The sequence below is a fragment of the Danio rerio genome, chromosome 23 (genome assembly GCF_049306965.1).
Source record: "Danio rerio strain Tuebingen ecotype United States chromosome 23, GRCz12tu, whole genome shotgun sequence".
NCBI lineage: Eukaryota > Metazoa > Chordata > Actinopteri > Cypriniformes > Danionidae > Danio > Danio rerio.
Window position 1 is genome coordinate 5,781,242 of NC_133198.1, and position 26,859 is coordinate 5,808,100.

General features: G+C 37.7%; 2 protein-coding genes across 3 annotated transcripts in view; both read right to left on the bottom strand.

Moving 5' to 3' along the window:
• Positions 1–14,039: 14,039 nt before the first annotated feature.
• On the bottom strand, positions 14,040–16,828 carry phlda3 (pleckstrin homology-like domain, family A, member 3). The gene is given in 2 exon segments (NM_001002455.1): positions 14,040–14,819; positions 16,222–16,828. A coding segment is annotated over 1 exon segment (384 nt). The 5' UTR covers positions 16,608–16,828; the 3' UTR covers positions 14,040–14,819; positions 16,222–16,223.
• Positions 16,829–23,268: 6,440 nt separating this feature from the next.
• Positions 23,269–26,859, bottom strand: part of csrp1a (cysteine and glycine-rich protein 1a) — a 61,388-nt gene continuing 57,797 nt past the window's right edge. Inside the window, 3 exon segments of one of the 2 annotated variants that reach the window (NM_205567.1) lie at positions 23,269–25,293; positions 26,207–26,300; positions 26,422–26,551. In NM_205567.1, coding sequence (NP_991130.1) covers positions 25,217–25,293; positions 26,207–26,300; positions 26,422–26,551 — 301 coding nt within the window. In that variant the 3' untranslated portion in view covers positions 23,269–25,216. 2 annotated transcript variants of the gene reach the window in all.

Here is a 26,859-nt window from a genome sequence, read left to right on the forward strand (position 1 = left end):
ACCCCAAATGGCTCTTTAAAAAATGCATTTGATAAAAACCCTGCTGAAAAATCCAGCTTAAACCAGCCTAGGCTGGTTGGCTGGTTTTAGCTGGTTGATCAGGCTGGTTTTAGAGGGGTTTTGACCACTTGCAGGCTGGTTTCCAGCCATTTCCAGCCTGGTCTTAGCTGGTCAGGCTGCGAGATGACCAGCTAAAACCAGCTTGACCAGCCTAGCCAAGCTGGCAGTCCAGCCAAAACCAGCGATATCCAGCTTAAACCAGGCTGGTCAAGCTGGTTTTAGCTGGATTTGGCTGGTCATTTTCCAGTCTGACCAGCTAAGACCAGGCTGGAAATGGCTGGAAACCAGCCTGGAAGTGGCCAAAACCCCTCTAAAACCAGCCTGGTCAACCAGCTAAAACCAGCCAACCAGCCTAGACTGGTTTAAGCTGGATTTTTCAGCAGGGAAAAGAAAAAAAAGAGGCTCTTTGCTGAAAAAAAAGTCACAACCTCTGCTCTTAGTCTCTGCCATTGCACTTTTTACTTCTACCAGAACAAAGTTTTCCCTACTTCTGGTCTCGATTACCATTTTGTGAAATAGGCCAATATTCCAAATGTTTATTAGATTATTTCTTTAGTTAAAGACAAAATAAGATATCTTATTTTCTTTTTTACAAAAGGAAGAAAGACAAACCGGGTTGGACCAACCAAATATCAGTTAATGGTGACAGAAAAGGGTAAATACCAAAGCATGCTAATAGGACTTTTAATTTGCCAGTAACCTTGGTTAATCGGCGATACAAAATCAGCTCGTTTAAGGTCTGTTTTCTTTAAAAATCAGTGATTTCCACTGGCTGAGTGATATCCAATATAAATTGGGTCTCAGATTGTATAAGAAGCACGCCATTAAATTACATTTCCCCGGCCATGTCTTTATAATATGAGCATTTATTTTACCCCCTGTGTTTTCAATAAGCTTCTGCGCTAGCCTGCCAATTCTGAAGGGCGAGTGCGAGTAAACTGCTTTTTGTCTCGTTTTACGCTTGAGCAACTAAATGAATGGCAAAGTCTGTTTAAGTGATTTTATTTGAATGATATTACAACATCGATGCTGTAAAAGGAACCGTATAAAATGGAAAAAACACAATATCAGGTCACCGGAAATTTATCAGTAATGGGAAACACGCTAGCTCGGCATTGGTTGGTCTATCCCTCACAATAAACACTTTTCACCGCTAGAGGGCACATATGCACCACAATACGTATTGTGGTCTTCATTACATCCTACGGGACTCCTGAAGACGTCATGTTCATGGGATGAGCTGAAGTATATGAAGCAGAGTATTTTATGTCATATTTAATAATAAATATATTCATTTTCGAATACCAAATTAATTTAAGCAATTTTATATTAATATAATCAAATTAATTCTTAATTTTCCCAGAGATGGGTTGCGGCTGGAAGGGCATCCACTGCGTAACAACTTTCTGGATAAGTTGGTGGTTCATTCCTCTGTGGCGACCCCGGATTAATAAAGGGACTAAGCCGACAAGAAAATAAATGAATGAATAATTCTTAATGACATTAATATAATTGTATAAATCATGTATTTCATTTAATTATTTTATTTTTATTTTTTTATTTTTTTATTTTTTTATTATATTTATTGTTGTTATGGTTTTTATAATCAATCAAAAAAATCCTTTTTTTTAATAAACATTTGTTTTATTCCAAATAAATTGTAGCTTTAAATTTAATTGACTATAACTCTGATAATATTAATATTCTAAATTTATAAAAACTCATTTCTTTGTTCATTTCTTTGACCAAACGCCCCCACAGATATAGCAATACCTTCTCGAATTTTCATTCATTCCTTTTCTTTTCAGCTCAGTCCCTTTATTAATCTGGGGTCATCACAGCAGAATGAACCCCCAACTTATCCAGCCTATGTTTTACACAGCTGATGCCCTTCCAGCTGCAACCCATCACTGGGAAACATCCAACTCTAAATGCAATCTCCTCAAAGAAATGCCAACTGACCTAGCTGAAGCTCAAATCAGCGACCTTCTTGCTGTGATGTGATCATGCTATCCCTTGTGGAATCATTGTGGAAAATTTATTTATTTGTCTGCAAGAGGAAAATGACTCATAAATCAGACAGAAACAATTATTTAGAAAATAACCCACCCTTTTGGAGGGCCGGATTTACTAGTTTGGGGTAGGGGGCTGAATACAGTCTAAAAATGAATATATATGCTAGGAGCCAATAAAACATGAAGACCCAATGTCATCGTGCGTGCGTGCATTTGTGCGTGTGTGACTAACTACATTTAAACCACAACGACACACCTTCGGGAAAAGATGCCACAACATGTCCAGGTGCAGACATAAGCATTATGTAACCAACAGAGACTGTGTGTTTGTCAGTGTGTGTGTGACATCCAGCTGGAGTCAAATGAGGCAGCCATACCTTTAGAAATAAAGCTCTTGTAGAGGATTATATCCATGATGCTTTGTGTGAATTATTAGTGTAACTTCTGTTAAATTATAAACAATTGCTAATAAACTAGATGCAACGAAGTGTCATTATTCTCCCACATTTGTTCACTGAATCCTAAACAGAAACACACTGGAATGAACACATTTCATTCAGCAGACCCTGACTAATCTCAAAAATCTAAAGCAAATCTCTTCGCAGCAGTGTTTTAACAGATATACAGTTAAAGTTAGAATTATTAGCCCCCCTGAATTATAAGCCCCCCCCCCCCCCCCCCCGTTTATTTTTAACGAAGAGAAAATGTTTTCAACACATTTCTAAACAGTTTTAATAACTAATTTCTAATAACTGATTTATTTAATCTTTGTCATGATGACAGTAAATAATATTTTACTAGATATTTTCCAAGATACTTCTATACAGCTTAAAGTGACATTTAAAGGCTTACCTAAGTTAATTAGGTTAACTAGGCAGGTTAGGGTAATTAGGCAAGTCATTGTATAATGATGGTTTGTTCTGTAGACTATCGGAAAAAAAAAAATGCTTAAAGGGGCTAATAATTTTGACCTTAAAATGGTGTTTAAAAAATTAAAAACTGTTTTTATTCTAGTCAAATAAAACAAAAAAGACTTTCTCCAGAAGAAAAAATATTATCAGACATACTGTGAAAAATTTATTGGTCCCACTTTATTTTGTGGCCTTAACCAATACGTACTTACACAGGAACTAATAGTTTGTTACAATGTACTTATTGTGTAAATACATGTATTTACGGTGTACTTATGCTTGATTAAATACATGTATGTAATTACATCTGTAATTAACTTTTGTAATTACATTTGTAAATACACTGTTGACCATCCCTTACACCTTAACCCACCCTTAAACCTACCCATGCCACCAAACCTGTCCATAACCCAACCACTATCCCAACTCAAGAGCACCACAAGTGTTCTCAAATTATAAACACATTATAACGCATTATAAACACAGTAAGTACATTGTATTTATTTTTTTGATGTAAGTACATAGTAGTTAAGGACACTTAATATAAAGTGGGACCAATTTATTTGCTCTGTTAAACATCATTTGGGAAAAATTAAAAAAGAAAACAAATTCAAAGGGGGGCTAATTCTGACTTCAACTGTACACTAACCAATTCACTTGTACTTCATGTCTTTGCAATATTGGGGAAACCCACACTCTCAGAAATAGATGTACAAAATCTGTCTGTGGTGGTACCTTTTTAAAATGTACACTTTTGTACCATAGAGGTGGACATCAGTACTTTTACGGTATACTTTTGTACCTTTAAGGTTCACATTTGCACTTTCAAGGTTGACTTTTGTACCTTTAAGTTACTGTGAACTACACATTTCTCATTTTAAAGGATAAATGTGTTGCAAAAAACAGAAATGTGCGCACATCTAGTAAATCTTGAAGGTAGATGCTCGATCAAAAACAAACATTTGCAGCAAAAGATCCAAAGAAAATCGGCACACTGCCACTTTAGCTCTCAAAAAATGTAACATTAAAGATTTTCAGATTTTCTTTGTGTGCTGATTTTCTTTGGATCTTTTGCTACAAGTATTATTATGTACCTTTTAAGGAGCTTTTAGGAACCAAAATGTACCTTTAAAAACGTACCGCCCCTGTGACAGATTTTGTACCATTATTTCTGAGAGAGCACATGAACACAGGGAGAACATGCAAACTGCACACAGTGGCATCCTGGCACAGCTAGAACGCGCACCTGGAAACATCTTGCTATGCTGAGTGCTGGCATCGAACTTTGTATGTCCTACTATTAATAATAATAAATGCAAATATTTTAATTTAAAAATGCTTGCTTGAAGAGGTTATTTACTTTTGTGAAAGATAATGTGAATAATATGGTGGATGGAAATGTCTTTTCTGAATAAATTCTGACTGGTTGGCTGTTTCTGAGACAATATCTGCACATAGGATTGAATATTATTTTATTCACATACAACTGAAGTCAGAATTATTATTCCCCCTGTATATATTTTTACACATTTCTAAAGATAACAGTTTTATAACTAATTTCTAATAACTGCTTTCTTTTATTTATCTTTGTCATGATGACATTATATAATATTTGACTAGATATTTTTCAAGATACTAGGATTAAAGAGTAGTAGTAGATTAAAGTACAATTTAAAGGGCACCTAGGTTACCCCTTTTTTTTTTCAGATTTAATATAAGTCTTTTGCGTCTCTAGAATGTGTATGTAAAGTTTCAGCTCAAAACACCCATCAGATTTTTCATTATACCTTTTACAAGATCCTGTTTTATATACATTTCCACCAGGGGGTGGTTTTGTTGTACTGCGCCTTTAAGACGAGTCTTTCCCGCCTACTGATTCTACGAGCCTTCCCGTGTGCTTTAATCTCCTCCCTCGGCTGCGTCAGACAACAGACAGACTTAAAGGAAGCAGGTCTCACGTAGCGTTTGTGAGAAATACTACAGTAAACGTTTTACTAATCAGTATTTGTTGTGAAGTTGCATTGATGAGTCACATGCAATATCGTTGCAAAGTTTGCGCGCACACACACAGAGATACACACGCACACCGCAGCTGGCACACACACACACACACACATAGACAGGCAGACAGACAGAGCGCGCTTAGCTTTGCACTGTATTTGCACTCAAATGTGACAGCATACAGGCTAATCTTCACTGCTGTGTGGATATCTGTTAAGTTATTGTACAAAATAAACCTGATTTAACGCCTACAATCCAGGATTGAAGCGTCTTCCTTTATAATTGTTCTGACACGCGGCTGTGCAAATGAAGTAAAGCTGAAGTAAATCGCTGTAATTAATTACACAAAAAAGTGTTTTAAAACACTTTAAACATGTCAAACTTACTCTTAATCACATTTGATGATAATTGCTGATCCTAGCGAACTGAACAGACCTTTTATTCCCGGTTGCTTTGCGTATGTTTGGTCTTGTTGACATTTACACTTGACTACCGGGACATGTGAATGCGCGCAGCTGTCAATAAATTCTGTGGGCAGGGGAGATCGCACTCCTACATAAAGTTGCGGTCGATCTGAAAACCGCTCTAATTGGTCCACCGTTTTTATGTCGTTAAATTGAAAAAAAAGGACTGGGTGTGTTTATATCACCCCAATATGATGGTCTATACACTATATATACACATATGTTTGTCCAAATAGCTTAAAAAGTGGATTTTTCACTATTGGTGCCCTTTAAAGGCCTAAATAGGTTAATTAGTCAAGACGGCATAATTAGGTAAACTGTTGTAAAGCGGGAGTTTGTTTTGTAGATAATCCTCCACCCCCACTGTCTTTTGGAAGCCCAAATACAAAAAAAAAAAAAAAAAACAGAACAAGCTGTGTGAAATTTGGACAGCATTTAAGCTTTCTCTGCTATAACATGCCTCTGACCATGCTTCTTCGCTGCACTGGGTGTGTGCGCGTGGTGAACTGGAAGCCCTTGTGATCTCATTAGCCTGGATGTGTTTTTTTGTAGTCCCCAAAATGTGTTCGCTGTAGACTTTGCTAAGCTAACTCTGTAAAAGCCAATGTCTCCCTTTGCATTGAACTTTCAGCATCTTACATTCAGAGATGTTGTTTATGTTCACACAGCTACATTACACATCAACTAAATTTTTAAATATGATATTGTAGTGGACCTCCCCTTTTACACATTTTTAAAGTTTTAAAAGCGAATTTATTTTGTTTTCATATTTTACTAGTAATTTTGCTAAATACTATTATTCAGCTTAAAGTGTCTTTTAAAAGCTTAACTAGGTAAATTAGATTAACTAAGCGAGTCAGGTTAAAGGGCCATGAAACCCCCTCGTTTCAGCAGGGTGTTTTCACACAGTAGCTGCGTCCCAAATCGCATACTTATGCACTATTCTACGCCATTTTGTAGTATAAATAGTGTAAGTAGTGTGTTCACACTGAAAACTCTTGAAATAATAAGTGCACTTTAATTACCCGGATGATGCACTCATTCAGCCGCTAAAATGAAGTGTGGAATGATGGACACTTCACGCACTCAACGACCACAGGTTTGCTTACGTAGCGGAAGGGGCGGAGCTATCGGACGCACATGCTGGATAACTTTATTTATTTTGGATGGAGAAAGCAAAATTCTCCCACGAGAGTGATTATAGCGCCTCCCGATGGTGAATGCGGCAATACTCACGATAGGTATTATTTGATAATTTGGTCGTTTGTTTCACTGATTTGGCAACTGTCAAACGTCATCAGGGAAACGGTTTGAATTTCTGTTTAGTAAAAAAACATTAGTGTGCCATTTGGGACAACACTACATACATATACTATCCTGTTGAGTGTGTAAGTGCATAAGTACATAGTGCATGAGTGCATAGTGTATAGTGTGCCATTTGGGACGCAGCTCTCTACTTTGGAAAAAGCCAGAAAAGTGGGCGTGTCCAGCTCTGTTTAGGGGGGAGTGTTGGAGGAGCAAAAGAGGGATGGTGTGGGAGTGTCGATTTGACCACGCGCTGAGTTTCAGATTCAAAACACACACCCACACACACACAGGGGAGAAAGTGACTGTGTTTACATGGACATCTGTAATCAAATTATTAAATGGTGGACTTTAACTGCAGTTTGGCACTTTCATTCAGAGAATTCATTCGTGCCCCTCGTGACAAACGAGATATTTGATTCGAGGAACTGCTCTAAGCGTGTATTTTTCATGCAATGTTTGAGACCGCACGGCGAATGAGAGAAAAAAAAAACTCTGCATTTCTCTATAACTTAGATGCACTCGGCAGGTAAGCCGCGTGTGTTATTTCGGTCACAAAATGCGGTGAAAATCCTACACGACGGTAATAGTTTGGTTGTGGTGCTAACATGTTTACACTCAGTGCAATAGTTAACTGAATAAACAAAGAGCACTGGTCGCTCACTTACCAAATCTGTAGAGACAAGACAATCACCAGCAACTAGAGCTGTGTCTTTATTAAGAGGAAACTACAAGCGAATCCGGATCTCTATTTGCAGAAGAGAAAAGCTCTCAGGTAAACGATGTTCCTAGACACGTAAGTTATTGTTGTCTTGCGTCACGTCATGTACGTTACACTGTAATCCACGTGTGACTCCAGCTGGGCTCTCACAGAGAGAAAATGAAAACAAAACATGACTGAAGCAAATTATGAAAGCAACACTGCACGCTTGTTTTGCCAACACAATGTGGCGTCTCTCTGCCGTCTGAACAATAGAGCGCGCTGATTGGTTTGAACCAACGCTTACTCATGCATTAATGCAGCACACTCGGAGATTTAATATGGTACACCTAGGTACAGACGTCCAGTCTACATGCTGGAATACATGCTAAGATCTCATGGCCGTGACGCAGCTTCAAAAATTAGTTTCAAACCGGAAGTACGAATTTGCTCGAAATAACGCAAAAGCTACCAATTTTCGCCTATTAGTGAGATATATGTGTCCTAATAGTGTTTTTAGCAGTGTGGGACACATATACGACTGTCAACAGCTCAAAAAATGTGTTTTGGTGTTTCGTGACCCTTTAATAAGACAAAGACATTGAACGACTGTGGTTAGTTAGCCGATCAAAAAAAACAACATATTGACCCTTTAAAAAATGCTATAATTAAATCTAAAATAATAAAGTCAATAACACTTTCTTTATAAGAAAAAATACAGTAAAATGTTTTTTGCTGTTTTAAACATCACTTAATAACTATTTGTAATATTTATAATATTATTTGAAATATTTATATAAAAAATACAAATAAAAAAAATTCACAGGAGGGTAATCATTTTATCTTCAACTGTAAATAATGTCGAAACATATTTTCAGTTGGCCTGATACTCGCTGACTTGCTCATTAATTTGCCTCAATAGTCTTTGACCCGTTAATTCTTTCAATTGCTAGTATTTTTTTACCGTTATTATCATTATTTTTAAATATGTCTGTTTGCTTTAAACAATCAGTCAGCTCTATTGTTACGTAATATGTTAAGAGTAAATAAATAACTACAGACGCTCTCTTAGGGCTTCTAAAAGACTTCCCACCGAGAAAATTAAAGCTTTGCGACCTCCACAGGACAATTAGTAGACTATATTTTGGTCTAATTACAGTTCTACACTATACACACACTGAAAGAGGACTTTATTCAGGAGGAGCTGTACACACTGCACACATGCGGCGAGGCTGTGAGGAAGCTGTTGTGAAGGTTTTGCTGCCAGACTGCTGAGTCATCTCAAGACTGTGGCTTTATTTAACAGAGCTGCTCAGTAGCTCCAGCACTGGGGTTTTCCACACACACACACACACACACACACACAATCTGCCTATTATTGCGACACCACAGGTTCAGCCCAGGGCACCGAGCAGCCAAGAGATTTGACCACAACTACTGGACAGAGTCAAATATGGCTGTGGCTGTGCTGCTGACTATATAGTGTTCAGTGCTCCCTACACACTGAGGAGCACCAGTAGAACTTAAGAACATTTGTGGATTTGGAGCTGATTGCAGTGTCATAAAATGCAGAACCGTGTAATCTGGGGTTAAAGACGAGATGACGATTGTACTCATTGATGTAAATGGCAAAATTTAGATAGTGTATGCACTAAAGTTTAGGGTCAGTAAGAGTCTTTTTTCAATCGTTATGTAAGAAGTCTCTTTTGCTCAGCATTTGCTTATTCGTGTTTTGGCAATTTGTGTATCATTACACAAATGAAATACAGATAAATAAATTAACGACTGTTTTCTACTTTAAAGGTGCAGTATGAAAGTTTGACACCCAGTGGTTGAACTAGGTATTGCCATTCTGGGACGTTCCGGGAGTCTCCAACATGTGCCTAGAGGCTCCCGGATGCCGGCAAACAAATGATAATCTCCTGGAAATCGCACGTCTACCCCCTAGTCTTCAAATATGCAGGTGCCGCTCTCCACCGCATCCCTTCCTGCTCTTCAGATACATCTCATACCTGTCAACCCTCCAGTTTTTCCCGGGGATTCTCCCATATTTTACTGTTCTTTCCCGCTATCATACCGTAAAGGTATGTTCCCATATTCTGTATTTTTCAGTCTTTCTCTGCACAGCCGAGCCTCCCTATTCGCAACCCATACCGCCGAACCACCAGGGGTCGCCCCTTGCTCTAAAACGTGAGTCTTCTGTGCTTTCGCTTTGTTTAGGAACGAAAACACTTATAAATAAATATTAAAAATGGCGCGATTCCATTTCCTTTTGATTACAGGTGCCGTCGCCCATCCTATACAATAATCAAAACAGTCATATAACTTAATGGTGCATGACTGTCAGCTGACGCGCTCCATAGTGATAAACAGATGCTTATTCTCAAACAAATTCTGTACATGCGATTTGAAGCGAAGAGAAAGTCTGGCTTTTGGGTGTGTGTTTAAACAGACATACACACATAATTAATAATAATAACATATAAGGATGTCGATCTCGGTGGGTTTTTTTTCCAAACACAACTAATTTCGTCTTAAATGAGCGTAAAATGATAGGAAGTCGAATGCTTTCATTACAACATTAGATGTGTGCATTTTTTAAGTGACACCTCTTATTCAATGTAATAAAAAATCTTATTAAATGCGAGATTCATTCGTTGCTCTTTAATCAGAATGTATAAGTTATACAGTGGAGAAACGGCTAATGAGATTGATAGCTTGATTCTGTTTCATTATAATAGCTATTAATTTTAATAAGCTGAACTGTTTGCTAATGTATTTGCTGCTAATGTATATATTTATTTTTCTTTTGTTAATAATAATTTTAAAACATATTACTGACCATTTAACTGCTTATTTACAATGAAACAGCTAAAAGTTAACATATTTAGTAATTTGGGGATTTTTTTTTTTGGGGGGGGGGGGGTGTTGGGGGAATCCCTTATTATGGTGGGCATATCCCTTATTTTCACATCCCAATGTTGACAGGTATGACATCGTGCATGCTCAATACCCCTCCCCCAACTGTCCAGATACATTGCACACCCCATTAAACACACCCACCGTCCCCGGGCTTCTTCAAATACATCGCACAACCCCACCCACCCCGACCCCCTCCACTCTTCAAATACGTCAAGCACCCCCAAACTACCGCAAATCATTTATGTCCCTCCCGGAAATGACTTTTCCCAAGTTGTGATTTCTGTATTGCACTCCTGGATCAAAACAAATGCAAGTGCAGGTTGCCAGATTGAGGACAGGAGCGTGTGATTAAACCGTGTTATAATCGAAAGCAACAGCATCCGACAGAAGGAATATTTTCCATATTAAAAGGAGTTTTGTCCTAATCAACACCTCGAATTGATATATTAGAAACAGCTTCTACTTCTCACAGGTGAACAAAAGAAAACTGACAATGATCACCTCAGATAAACCTCATGTGCTTTATTCAGTGTTAAATGCTAATAATGTGAGCTTGTGTTCATTTCTGTCGTGTTTCGTCTGGTGCAAACAGCCAAAATTGCTTATGTGTATTATGTCACAAAGCATGTTGTTAGGACATGCGGTTACCATGTTACCTTTTCACCTAATGTTTACTTTTGTTATATTTATATAATTTGCTAAGTAATAACCTCATGTGGAACTCTGAATCTGTGTCTCATTTCGGAGTCTGTTACTGTTCACCGGAGGTCGCATTTCAGTCATGGTGCATGGTGCTTTTAGAGCCCTTCTAAATGAATAAATGAATGAAATACGCAGTTTTCTACCAAGCAACCCGGAGTGCTGAAATATAATTGGCTAAACTGCAGGTTAAAATTACCAAAACAATGACAGACTCTCCGGCAGAATATCTGACTTCAGCACTGTTTTTCAAATAAACAAATATGTTCACTTGGCATGTTTCTTAAATATCTGTCAACATTCATTCATTCATTTTCTTGTTGGCTTAGTCCCTTTATTAATCCGGGGTCACCACAGCGGAATGAACCGCCAACTTATCCAGCAAGTTCTTACGCAGCGGATGCCCTTCCAGCCGCAACCCATCTCTGGGAAATCTGTCAACATATTATGCTATTTTTTTTTTTTAAGTCAAAAACTTAAATACAGCACCTTTAATTAATAAAAAATAACTCTCAGTGACCAATACAAATCTCATAAAAACATGTTTTATTCTTAAGGAAATGTCATATATTATTATAAATAAAAATATTTTTAACAATACAACTAATAATTAGCTGAATGTAAATATTAATTATTTAAATAAGTATTTATATTTTATATACTGTAATAATTATACTAATATTGATTTATGTATTATTGTCACGATCAGATCTAGGCTTTGCAGATGGCTGGAAAACTAGCATTATTACCGGGACTATTCTGCCACTATATGAACTACAACTCCCATCAGGCAGCTCGCACACAAACACACACACACCAGCTCTGGATCAACAGCTGGTAACTCATCATGGACTGATTATCTGGACTATTCACCTCAAACACACATTGTAACATTTCTACATGTTATCCATGCCTTGTTCCTCCGTGTTTTTTTGTTTCCTGTTTAGGTTATTGTTTATACTGTTTGTCTCCTGCACCAACCTTTCTCCAGTGACTATGACGATGGATTACCCTCATGTATCTGTTTGTTCCTGTTTGACCATTGCCTGCCTGACTCAGAGTTAATACACTGCGTTTGGACCCTCACCACTGTTGTACCCCGACTCCCTATGTTTAGAATAGCAAATAGAAACTGAATGAAGTTATTAAATGTCATTAATCTTTTCTTCACTGTATACCTTACACATTCTGATTAAAGAGCAACGAATCAATCTCATTTATTTGGATTTTTCATTTGATCACATTACATAACAGGTGTCACTTTAAAAATGCTATTATTAAAAAAAGGTAATGACACACACTGAGGAAGGCATTATGCTGAAACGTTTGTTTTTAAATCACCCGTAGTATGTAAAAAGAAAAAGGAAAAACAGTACGAAGCATGAGTGCGACTTATTACCTTTTTGAATAATAGCATTGACAAGATTGACGCACCAAAGAAGTTTCTTTAAAAACCGAAAGTGCGCAGGGCAAACTTCATCACTTTAAAAGTGCACATATCTAACATTATAATGAAAGCATTCGATTGCTTTCCTAACCTCTTATGCTCATTTAGGATGAAATTAGTTGTGTTTAAAAAAAAAAACAAATACACCAAGATTGACATCTTAAGATATTATTACTATTAATTATGTGCTTAACTGTTTAAACATGCACCCAAAACCCAGACTTTTACTCTGCTTCAAATCGCGAGTACAGAATCTGTTTAGGGAACAGTGTCTATTTATCACTATGGAGCGCGTCAGCTGACAGTCACGCACCTCTATATGACTGTTTTGAGCATTGCATATGAAGGGGAGACAGCACCTGTAATAAAAAGGAAAGGGAATCCCGCCGTTTTTTTATTTATTTCAAAGTGTTTTCATGCCTAAACAAAGCGAAATACTTATATTTAAGAACAAAGGGCGGCCCCTAGTGGTTCGGCGGTATGGGTTGCATATAGGGAGGATCTGCTCTTTAATGTTTATTGCCACCCTTCAGAGAAAGACTGAAAATACGGGAGAAATATGGACCTTTACGGCAGGGGCGGACTGGGACAAAAATTCAGCCCTGGCACTGTTGCCACATCAGCCCACATTACCACACCGACACAGCCCCACCCACGGACACGCACATTCACTATTTATTTTGGTGTAAAGATGGTGAAATAATATGACATTTTTGCCAGATTTTGATTATGTCCGGGTAACCTTGGATTGGGTCGGCCCATCTTGAAACCAGGCGGCAGTTGCCGATTGGGCCAAATGCTTAACATTTATTATTATTATTTTTTTTATTATCATCATCATAATATCACATCTAGGAAGAGATAAAAGCTGTCTGCACTTAAAAACAATACATATATTTTTTTAAAAACTGACCGGCCCACATTTAAAAATTGGTCCAGCCCTTCTGGCATTTGCCAGAATTGCCAGATGGCCAGTCCACCCCTGCTTTACGGGATGATAGCGAGATAGAACTGAACAATATGGGAGAATCCCGGGAAAAACGGGAGGGTTGACAGGTATGGATCTGAGTCATATATGTCTGCAGTGTGAATGTACCCAGTGGCTCTGAACAGCTTTCTCAATCTGTCCTTGAATATATGCATTTATAATAACAAACTAGTTGTGGCATGTTTCAGATTAATACTACACTTCCCTTCACATCTCATTTCGTTAATGTAGGAGCACAACACACTTCTCTTCCAGAGATTACTATACACAATAGTAAACCATATTCATCTCGACGAAAAGGCCCTGTTTGACAACTTTGGTGGCCTCACAGTGACTCTGAAAGGGGAAAGCAGGCAAGGCGGGACATTATTAGTCACTGAGGCCATTGTCCGGGCATGTGCCGCTTCGACACTTGAGGCTGAGAGCTGCAAACCCAACTACATCACTGCTGCTAATTAGCATTAAACATCCCGCTGTTGCCTTAGGCCTTGACAAACTAATTAAGAGAAAATCACACTTGCTGTACATTTCATACAAAGCCACAAAATTGTTCTTTTTTATTCGGACAATATAATGACATAATGAGTGCACACTCCAAATGCATTTCCTGTATAATCTTTTTTAACCATCACACAGACCATCATTATACTTATTTTTTACTCTGGCAACCACTCTGGTTAGAAAAAAAATGGCAGGAATAACAGCCTTGCCCAATGGAAAACAAAATAAAAGCACATCCATCAAGATTTCCATCCTGTGGAGATACATTCCAGGCAACAGCGGTCTGGTCTGGTCTTCTGTCTGGGTGGTTTAATAAGCTTTACAAGCGAATGAATCCAGATTCTGTGTTCAAACACTTATGAAATGTTAAACAGTGCAGCTGTGAGTCATACTTCATTTAAACTTAATGTCCCCTAAAGCAGCATCACGCTCATAATACTGTGTGTGAGTCCTCCATTTTGCATGAGGTAAACATGCCTTAAAAAGTGTCAAGTCAAAGCCAAGTTCCACTCTGGCAAAGTGAGGAGTGGAATCAGCATTGAGTTATGGAGAAGAGTTATCCTTTCTGTTTTGACGTGTGCAATAAAAGTGCATAAAAAACTCCACTGTGTATGAAAAATATCCGTGGCGTTACACCAACAGATCCATCCACTGTGTCTGTGCGCGCCAAAGGTGTCACTTTGAAAAATGGTCGAAGCACAAAACAGTAATATATGAGTTTTAAAGGTTTCCTCAACTTTGGGCCTTCAATTTGTCATCCACACTCTCTGTATTTTGGATCCGGTCCGGCGTCTGGGCTGAGAAATCTGGGGGATACAACAGTCATGCTGCATTAGTGTGCTGTTTAATGATTTAAGATATGTGGGAAGAATTACAGGTGAATCCAGTAACATCACTTCTCAGCAAACTTGACCCTTTCATTCAAAATGTATACAAAACCTTTACAGAATGGAAAACTACTGTAAAGGAGCGTAGTAATGGAATCATATAATGATAATCCAGCAGGGTATGTATGCATGGTGTGGTTCTGAAACTCTGTTAAATGTTTAATGTTTATAGTGCTTTATAATGTAACTGTGTTCTGTATGAGTTTCTTTCTTCTGTTGAACACAGATGTTTGGAAATGCTGGAACAGACAATGGAAATCAGAAGCCACTAACCCTCCTACTTTGGATGCCAAGGGTTATTGAATTTTGAGATTTAAAAAAATATATAAATTTCCTTTTGTGTTAAACAATGAAAAAACAGTACTTAAGGTTTGGAACCACTTGCTGGTAATTGAATGGACATCTCCTGAGTAAATAAAGAGAATTTCGGATCTGTTGAGGTCAAATTACCCTTTTTATTTAATTATAAATGTGCTATTATTGCTATTTGTTCATTTTTTTTTTTTTTGTATTTGTAAGTGCTTTTATTATATAATAGAATATAAACAATTTTTGACCGATCAATCGCTTTCCTAAAAAAAGACACCCTCAAATTAGATATTGAACGCTTTGCGATAAACATGGATAAAAGTAATATTTACAGAATTTTATTGTTATGAATTTTATATACATTTAACTGAAATATTTTTGAATATTCCAAAAAACTGTAAATATATATATATATATATATATATATATATATATATATATATATATATATATATATATATATATATATATATATAACTCATATATCTAAGCAAGTTGTGTTCAATCAGTCTATCAATCAATTAGCTTTCAGTAAGATTTTGTAAATATACAGTACATTGCACAAATGACAGACGTTATATTGTTTCAATTCATACAAGAATAGTTGATGTTGAAATGTTGAGGTAATATTGAGAGATTGTGTGTATAGTATCTGTGTTTTATTAAATGTAATTTTAAATAAACATTAATCTACACTGATTCCAAATTAGTATTAAAATTCCAACTGGGTTTTTTTTTTTTTTTATTTTTTATTTGACTTGGGTAGCTATTCCATGAAAAACCTTTAGTAATTCAAATCCATGAGGAAATATTTAGTCGTGATTTAAAAATAGCCGTGAAGGCAAACTTGTGTTAGACCGGACAGAGCGGTCTTTCATTGAGCTCAATCCAGCAAATGAGAAGCAGATGTTATTCTGGATAATTGGTTCCCGAGTGCGCGTGAATGACTCCTAATGCTAGAACACCCAAACCACCACAATTCATTGATCTGCATCACAATGATTAGTCTTACCCTCAAAGTTCGACGTCTCCTTCCCCGCAGCTGCCCAGATGTGACAAATGCCTGTTCCTGCCGGTCTGAACGGCGACGCGGTTCTTGAAGCGCACGAGCGCAAGCGCGATCTCTGCGTTCCACGCCGTTCCCTCCTGCTGGCACCTGAAGTCGACCTCTTTACCATCGTTCATCACGATGGTGAAGTACACCAGACCCCGTTTATACTCCACACAATCCAGAGTGGTCATCTGCTCGAAGCGCATCTCTTTACCGCTGTCGCCTTTACAGCCGTACAGTCGGAGACCTTCGTCTGACAGAACGCAGCGCTTCTTCTTCCACAGCTGGAGAAGTCCATTACTCCTCTTCTCCAGATACCCGTCATTCATTACTTTACACTGGTTCATTCTGTATAAAGGTTGCTGTAAAACAAAACCTCTTAAATTCGAGTCGACGAAGCGTTCACGGTTTTCGCCTTGCGTTAACCAATAAATAGGCTATTGCACGCGAACGCGCATCATATGTATAAAACGCCTTCATTTACTCCATTCCGCTCGTTTCTAAACGTTTGTAGTGAAATTAATTCCCGTAAGATGTTTGTAAGGCATCGTCGCTGTTTTGCCGCCACCCTCCTCTGTGGCCAATGATCAATTTCCGACTTTTATATATTGTTACAGTGTACTTGGAAGTCCCGTAATCTGGGCATGTTGGTACTTGCTCCTGAAAGCGACTCTTCTCGTGTTTCTGAATCTCTCTCTCTCTCTCTCTCTCTCTCTCTCTCTCTCTCTCTCTCCCACCCCGCCGTGACGTCATGAGGATTAGTCCTATTTAACTGCGCTCTGGAATGTTGCTACTGCTTCTGCTGTCTGATAAACATTAGCTTGTAAATACATTCATGTCCTCACATACATCAGACGACGTCTGGGTGAAGGGCCTTTCGTTTAACTCTTACCGTGTAACTCTCACCAGGTAGTCAACGTTGGTTGTTGTTGTAATTCCCTTTGTAAAACACTGGATACCCATGAACTTCTGTAATTTAGAATCACGTGTTATTTTTTCTTTCTTTCTTGTATTATGACAATCAAAATTAATATATTTCAAAACACATGATTTTCAAGGACTTTTGATCAAAATCAGTTTTAATAATAGCCTATCCCTTCTGAAAAAAAAACAGCTTAAACCAGCCTAGGCTGGTCGACCAGGCTGACTTTAGAGGAGTTTAGAGGAGCTTGTCATTTTCCAGCCTGAACAGCTAAGACCAGGCTGGAAATGGCTGGAAACCAGCCTGGAAATGGCCAAAAACCCTTCTAAAACCAGCCAACCTAGGCTGGTTTAAGCTGGATTTTTCAGCAGTAATATGAACAAACTAACAATCAATTCATAATGCACAAAAAATAGTTTAAAATATAATCATCCCAATGTTTCTTTACTTCAAGAAATTACAAAAATATACAATTAAGAGCATCATTTCTAAGAAAAAAAGACTAAAAATGTATCTTGTAAAACATATTACACATTTACAAATTTGAAAATAAATCAATAAACACACTAATAAAGAGCAAAGCAGGGCATAATTTTCAGTGTCCAAAGTTCCATATTAATATTCATTGCACATTTTTTAAACACCCCAATAATTCTTTATACACCATCATCATATTCTCCTATAAGGTCTGGTAATATTTGTAATCTTAATTGTCTTTACTGTTAGACAAGATCTTTGATTTAACCCTTGTTCCCTGTTCAAGTTTGCTACCCTTTATTAGACCGCTTGTTTATTTTTCCCCTAATTTCTGTTTAACGGAGAGATTTTTTCAACACATTTCTGAACATAATAATTTTAATAACACATTTCTAATAACTGATTTATTTTATCTTTACTATGATGACAGTAAATAATATATTACTAGATATTTTTCAAGACACTTCTATACAGCTTAAAGTGACATTTAAAGGCTTAACTAGGTTAATTAAGTTAACTAGGCAGGTTAGGGGAATTAGGCAAGTTATTGTATAACAGTGGTTTGTTCTGTAGACTATCGAGAAAAAATATAGCTTATAGCTTAAAAATAATTTTGTCCCTAAAATGTTTCATAAAAAAATCAAAACTATATATATATATATATATATATATATATATATATATATATATATATATATATATATATATATATATATATATATATATATATAATGCCTTTTACAGCAGGTTAATTTAGTGGATGTTTTCATCCCAAACATAACAAAAGGGTTGGAAATTAGCCCAGAGTCTATCGTTGAGTTCTTTAAAAAAGTAAAACCATTTTCACAAAATGTGTCAAAATAAGATCATTCTTCAAATAAGACCAAAAATCATTCTGCTGGCTGAAACTCAGAAAAAGTTATAGCCATATTAAGACTCAAAATCACCCCAGCGTGGATGAAAACACCCCCAACAATAATAGTAAGTACATCGTATTAGTAGGGCCAGATGGAATCTGCGGTCGTTTTTTGCTATTTCTGCTGAGAATTTTGGTAAAAGTCTGCAGATTTCTGCTGAATTATTTTGGTAGGATCATAACTAAAACCCTGAAAGAATCCGGGTGGGCCTACTTATTAGTAGATTATATTATGTTTATTTTTTCTTGCTTTTTCATCTACCACCATGATCAATGACTTACCAAATAAATCCATTATGATCAAAAGTCTTGATAATTCAAAATTTGACTGATAGTGGAATGGTTTTTATATTTGTCTCAGACTCTTCAGAACATCAATAAGCAACTTTATCATCTATCTACACTCATGAACATGAGATGAACATCTTTGAAAGTTGCAGCTGTTCAAGAGAAATTTTTTTCATAGCTGAATTAAATTCCAAGACCTCATTTTGCATTCTATCCACTAGAGAGCAACCTTTACCTCTTCTAAACAGTTTAAACTCAAGTCGAAGGGTCTGCGAGTTGTTTCTGAAGAGCCTTAACATAAATTAAAACCCATGTAGATCCTCTGTGCTGTTAGTCTGACATGATCACCAGATAACGCCAAAATATATCTAGTTTATCATGAATGCACATAGACTTCAGTAATATTTCAACGTTATGAATGAAAGCTGCATTATTGACAGGATCATTTGTAAATATTTGCCTGTCTTTTGTCTTTCGCTGGAGGAATGTGTGTAGGTGGTGCGCGTTAATGCTAGATTTGGCAGGAGCTCATTTCCTTCCTTCAGATCAACAGCTATTACTTGTAGACAGCTTGTAACATGAACGTTACTCCCACACAACAGAGTGCATTTTGTTTGTAATGTCTGACAGCTTGATCATATCGCAGTCATTCATTTCACTTTCCTGCATCGGGTGAAAAGTTTATCCAAGCAGGTGTTCAGAAGTGGGATTCAATGATTAATTTAACGAGTTTGCACTGTTTACTGGGATAATAGTATTTTTTTACACATTGCTCACCTGATGAAAAATCATCATCAGTGTTAATCACTCTGATGAGCAGTTATAGTTAAGTATTTTTGTTATTGTTTTAATTTCTGTGCATGGATGCTATATTTAAATGCAATCTTGCAAGAATTCGTAACTTACTGCAACATGAGCTATAATATGAACATGCAGGAACTTTCAGATAAACAGCAGCTAAAGTAATGCAATATATATAACATCACGAACGTAATGTAAAGACAATTAATGATAAGCATAGCAATTTAAATGTGTCATACAGGGACATCTGAGAGTGTGCTTTTTTCACCATTAATCATAAGGTGTTTTGTTTGTAAATGCGTCAATAATCAGGGAAGACCTTCTGTATTCAGTAAAACCTAATGTTGTTGACTAATTAAAAGTGTACAAGTCTTTAAAGAATAATTAGGGACTTTCTAGAAGGAAGTGACCTGCCTGTGTGTGCTAAATTGTTCTTTCGGTCACAGTGAAACTCAAGAAGACAATTCATAACTCACAGAACATTTCTGACATTGTAAAATGTTTAGATTATAAACATGTCATTGAAATTATGTGAATGGAATGTGGCCTACGCTCTTCTCACCTTACAAATGACCATTCACATTCAGCAAATACAGATGAAATGTCAAACTGACAATAAAGATTATTGGACAGATAATACAATAAGGAATATTATTATTTTTAAATGGTAGAATAAATTAATGTTTGTTTGGTTCCTTGCAGGCAGATAATCAAAATATGTGTGTGTGTGTGTGTGTGTGCAATGGGGGACATTATTATATATGTAATATATTCAACTTTACCACTTCATTCAGACTTGGTTAAAGGCTTTCCTTGACTCACCAGCTTCATGTATTGAGAACTATATACTGCTAAAATATAAAGGGAATACTTATATTTTTTTACATTTCGTGGATTAAGTGTTCCCTTAATATGTTTTTGAGCAGTTGATATAAATAAGTTTATATTTTACATTTTTGAAAGCAGGGCGATGCAGTGGCGCAGTAGGTAATGCTGTCGCCTCACAGCAAGAAGATTGCTGGTTCGAGCCTCGGCCCTGCCTTGGTTTCCCTGATAGTCCAAAGACATGCGGTACAGGTGAATTGGGAAGGCTAAATTGTCCGTAGTGAATGAGTGTGTAGGGATGTTTCCCAGAGATGGGTTGCAGCTGGATGGTCTTAGCTGGTCAGGCTGGGAGATGACCAGCTAAAACCAGCTTTACCAGCCTAGCCATGCTGGGAGCCCAGCCAAAGCCAGCTTTGTCCAGCTTATACCAGGCTGGTCAAGCTGGTTTAAGCTGGATTTAGCTGGTAATTGTCCAGCCTGACCAGCTAAGACTAGGCTGGAAATGGCTGGAAACCAGCCTGGAAATGGCCAAAACCCCTCTAAAACCAGCCTGGTCGACCAGCTAAAACCAACCAGCCTAGGCTGGTTTAATCTGGATTTTTCAGCATGGTCACAAGATGTGTTTAAACACAAATGTACAAAGCAATGTTTCTAAATAAAACCATATGCGTTTGATCTTGAAAGTTTTATTAATAACAACCCCTCTGTAGCTCAAATTGCAAAGCCCAGCAAGCACTGATAAAATGAGCACCTACGATGCAATATTAGTTGCTTTAGGTGAAAGTGAAATGCTAAAATGGCTAATCTAAAAAAACACACCCTGCTACAAAAAGAACAGAACAGGATGTGTGTGGACTGTAGGTGCAACAAGAATAATTAGCATGTAGTGGTGTAAAGTAACTAATTACAAACACTCAGATTCCTGTAATTGAGTAGTTTTTCTCAGAAATTGTACTTTTATAAGTAGTTTTATAAATGCGTACTTTTACTCTTCCTTGCGTACATTTTTAGTGCAGTATTGATACTTTTACTCCACTACTTTCCTTCAACCTGCAGTCACTACTTTATTTGTTCCTGCCTATAGGGATTAGAAAAATCAACCCTTTAAGTCCTGTCCAATCAAATTGCACATATAAAGTAAATGGCATTATAATGAACAACCTCAAGACATGGCCGATTCATAATTAAAGCAAACTGTTTGGAAGCATAAAAAGTGTACAAGAAGATGTCCAAAATTTTACACGCATTGACCCAGAGACTGTTTAGATGCAGGTCACTGATGAGAAGATGACAGATGTTTACTGAATGATGAGCGAAACACCCAGCGGGCTTCAATATGGCGTTAAAGTGACGTTGTATCTGAGTGTCGTGCATAGATATATACACTAGATGTCGCCTGGCCTATTGTTGTCTATTGGACGGAATGCGTCAATAGCGCCGCCATCTTGCTACAGGGTAGCGCTCCTTTGAAATTAATGCGGGACCAAGGTACAGTGGAGGACTGTGGCCATGCAAAGTCAGAGATATACACATATACACATATATCTATGATCGGGAGTTTTCCTGGATGTTAGTATGTAATTTTTTTTTTCTAATTACGAAAATTATAATTTTACATCACTTTTCTACATTGATGGATCAGTGACCGCACGGGCATTCCTGACAAAAAGCTTGTGTTTGTGTGTACAGAAATGTACTATTCACCCTCCCTGTTAAATTTAATCTAATCATGTCCTGAAACACACCTCCTCTCCTGCTTTCACTTCTCATACTGACGGAGAGAGCGATTTGTTTGTGAATGAATCCCCCCGAACGACTCTTTCACTAACTTTAGCCGACAATTATACCAGTTTCTGGCAGCGCAGCATCTCGTTGTCATATTTCTTTTGCATTGTTTGCTGATTTTATTCAACAAAACTAGCATAAGCCGAGTGTTTAGTGCGGGTTGGAGCTGCTTTGCCGTATGGTAAATGCAGTAAGTGACTGTTATCATCAATAACGTTACCTGATTAGCACAAAAGTTCAGAACATACAAAAACAGAAAAAAAAACTTAATATTACCTATGAAATGTTCTGCCTTTGTGCTTTGTTTTCTTTGTTTGCTCGTTACTACACCCGTAGACAGCGCTAAAGTCCCGCATCTTCACGTAATAACACTGTCTTGACTAGTGCGGTTGAATGACATTTGTCCTGGGAGCACTGTACCAATGTGGCGGCGCTATTGACGCATGCTCAGGGTCCCAATGCGATATCTAGTGTATATATCTATGAGTGTCGTGGGGACGTTGCATTTTGTTTGGAAATGAAAATCATGTTGACATCAGAACTCAAGATCAGGCCAACGTCCAACCTAAAATTAACCAAATATCAACGTATAATGATGTTACAGCTTGACGTTGTGGTGAAGTTACCAATATGACGTCTTTCACACGTTGGATTTTGGTTGCCATATCTGTTTGTTGAAGATGTTGGCTCGACGTTAGATTTTGGTCACTTTCCAACACAGAATAAAGTCAACCAAATGTCATCGTCATTTGACGTCGTTATTGGACATCAAAATAAATGTTGTCCTTAGACGCTGCCTGGCTAGACATTGAACTGTGGGCACCTGACATCACAATCTAAATCTAACCTAATGTTAATGTCTTATGACGTTGTGTGCCTGCTGAGCAATGAACTAAATGCACTACAGAATGTTACGTTTACACACACATGCACAAATTACATGTAAACGCATCAGCTTTTCACAGCGTAATACTCACTACTCACTACTCTTGAGTACTTTTGAAAGCTCTACTTTTTACTCATACTTTGAGTAAAATTTACAACAAACACCTTTACTCTACTTACACTACATTTTTAGGCAAGTAATGGTACTTTTACTTGAGTATGATTTTTCAGTACTCTTTCCACCACTGTTAACAAGAGATACCATATGCTAGAAACATACACTGAAGTTGGCAATGCAACAACTACTCAGTTTAACGCCTGTTTCACACCGCAAGCGTCAGCGGCGCGTGAGCAGAGCGTGAGCAGCGCGTGTGTTTTCGGCGTCCATATTAACAGATTAGAGCTTTCATACCGCACGCAGCAGCAGCGCGTCAGAGCGAGGCGTGAGCGTCGCCGAAGCAGCAGTGCAGCGATAGTTTCGGCGCTGGGTCTATTTTTGAGGCGCTGCTCACGCTCAATTAAAGTGACAGTGCATTGATAATGACCAAAACACATTGAATGACAGTAAAAACTAGCAATTTTACCCAATAAATGCGTTAATAATGTCAAATGGTTTATATATAGTCATTCAAATGAACTTAAAACGATTAAAAACGGCAACAAACATTTATTTAGGCCCGAACTACAAAACCAAATGTAAAACTATTTTACTATCAGTTTTGCTTAAGTTGCACACTAGTGTTGTAGGAGAGGGGAAATGAAATATTTACGGGATTTGTAGTCCATAGCGAAGTGTATTGTGGGTAGTGTAGTTCGACACGCATGCTGGATGATGTGAGCTCGCTGTGTTCTGTGCAGCTGAGCAGAGGAAGAAAGTTTTAATCGGCTTTGTTTTATGTTCACTCGAATTATTCCTACCGGGAGCTGTTTGCACTGTGAATCTGACAACATGAAAATAAGTAAAAGAATGGCATGCATTGGTTACTTTTGTCCGTCTCATCATCTGCACGAGCTGAATTAACGAGCTGTTATTCTGCCGCTGGACATCACTGAAGCGGAGAAAGTAACACTAGTTTGATCATGTATAAATATCATTATAACTATATAGTATAAATATGATTATAACTAGGTCTACAGCAACCTGATAATCAAAAAACAATTGACACGATATCACAGGCGATTGTCTTCTGACTGTAGACACTTCTCATATAAGTTAGCTTGAGAAGCATACAGCACTATTTGATCTATTAAATTTGTAAAATAAACATTTGCAGGTTAAAGAAACAGCATTGGAGGGGCCTTGGTGCAGATGAAAAGTTTAAAAAGTGTATTTGTATATAGAGAGACATGGCTAACTAGATAGAATAGACAGAGATAGGTTGATCTCTGCAGCAGCTGCCGAAGAGCTGCGCGCTGCAGACGCAGCTGGTGTGAAAGGCAAACGCCTGCGTGCTGCTACTGCTCGACATACGCGCTGCTCACGCTCTGCTCACGCGCCGCTGACGCTTGCGGTGTGAAACAGGCGTTAACAGTCACAAATGATAAAAAAACACACCAAAATTGTGCATACTTGTAATTTTACTTGCATTAAAATACATGCTGAATGCATTTGTGCGACGCATTATGAATAGATTTAGTGCATCTAAGATCTTACGAATATTTCATGCTTTGAAAACCGAGTTGAAGCAAACATTCTTTAAAGTGATTAAAGCTCAAACAAGCATGCGGTGAACTAGTAAACTGGTATGCAGATCTGACATCAGAGCTCAGATTCCACTAAATCCGCGCAAGCTCGAGTGATCATCTTAGGTGAGCAGGTTAAATGTTAATCTCATCTTGTGTTGACGTTCCTCCAAGCATTTCGAGAGTTAATAAGATGTTTAAGACTGTGACGTGATGTCTTGTGGAATGTGTCATCTTAGACAGAAGCATCTGGACTCTGGTTTCCTTCTCCAGCATGAAGACATGCACACGCACTTGTACATGAGCAGGAAGTGTTCGGATGCTCCAACAGATCGTGCGATTTGGGAATGTGGGGTAAGTTGTGTCATGCTTATCTATTGAGTGTGTGACAAGGCACCAGCGCCTTGACCGTATCCAAAGCCCTTGGGTCCAAAGTTTTTGGCATAGCAACCTGTGTGGAGCACAAAATAAGAGAGTTAACATGGTAAATATTTTGGAATTCATAAATAAAACGTGAGTGATTTTGACTGACAGATTTAATACTATGATTGTAGGCGCTTGCTAGGGTTTTGTCATAATAGCCAGTATGTTAGTAACTCATAAATAGGCCTTCTCTGATGCTGAGTTCACACTGAGTTCACTTAGCATGTTTCACTAAGAGGTCCAGATCTTTAGCATGCCAAATATTTCACATTGGTAATTCTCTAAGATCCTGTCTTTGATAATTCACACTGCGTGACTGTCTCTGTGTGAACTAGTGCTTATTTGACTTTGATTTCAGGCATTGTCTGAGAAAATCAGAGCTAAAATCGTGTGACATTCAAAATGGCAGGTATAACAGTGTAATTTATGAAAAAAAACTCATCTGGCTTTTTTCCAAGAATACTCTACCTGACAAAAGCCTTGTCATCGCTCTCAGCTGTAAGAGCAACAAATAATAACTTGATTTCTAGTTGATCATTTAGAAAAGTGGCAGAAGTTTCCCTTCCGCAGGCAAAGGACGTCAACATGACATCATATGGGTGTACCCCAGCATCATGGAGACGTTGGATTTTGTTTGGAAATTAAAATGTCTAATCATGTTACACCTTGACGTTGTGTGGACGTTACCAATATTACATCTATCAGACGTTGGATTTTGGTCATTTTCCTACGCAACCTAAAATCAACCAAATATCAACCTAATGTGACATTATTATTGGACGTCAAAACAACGTTGTCCATAGATGCTTTCTAGACATTATGTTTTGGTCACCTGACGTCATGATTTAAATCTAACCTAATATTAACATCTTATGATGTTGTCTGCCTGCTGGGCACATACAAAAAAAAAAAAAAAAACTGGATTAGACTGAAAACTCTACCTTTGCAGTATATTTCTCCATCCTTGTCAGCTAAAGTTGTAGATTCCAGACCTTTTCCGCACATTGCACATCGGAAACAACCCCTGTGCCATGCCTGCAGAGGAGCAAACACAACCGTCACTCAATGAAGACCAGTCTAGATTTTACAGAACAGCAAGTCGTGTCCTAATTTTAGCACACCACAATTTCTCATCTCAGTTCTGCTTTTGACTTACGTTTCCTGCCCCTATGACCTTTTCAGCCGCATATACAGCCTTGCTACACCGCGGACAAACATCAGAGCCGCCAAACTTCTGAGCAAACTTGGATGTGTTGGGGTTATTGGTTGGTTGGTGATTTTGAGGCCTGCAATGCAGAGATATATACAGTGTGACCATTAAAATCTCTTCACAACGTACACACTAACATAAACAATTACTTAAAGGGTCACGAAACACCAAAACACATTTTTTGAGCTGTTGACAGTCGTATATGTGTCCCACACTGCTAAAAACACTATTAGGACACCTATATTTCACTAAAAAGTGTAAATTGGTTGTTTTTGCGTTATTTCAAGCAAATTCGTACTTCCGGTTTGAAACGAATTTTTGAAGCTGCGTCACGGTCATGACATAATAGCGTGTATTCCAGCGTGTAGACTGGACGTCTGTGCC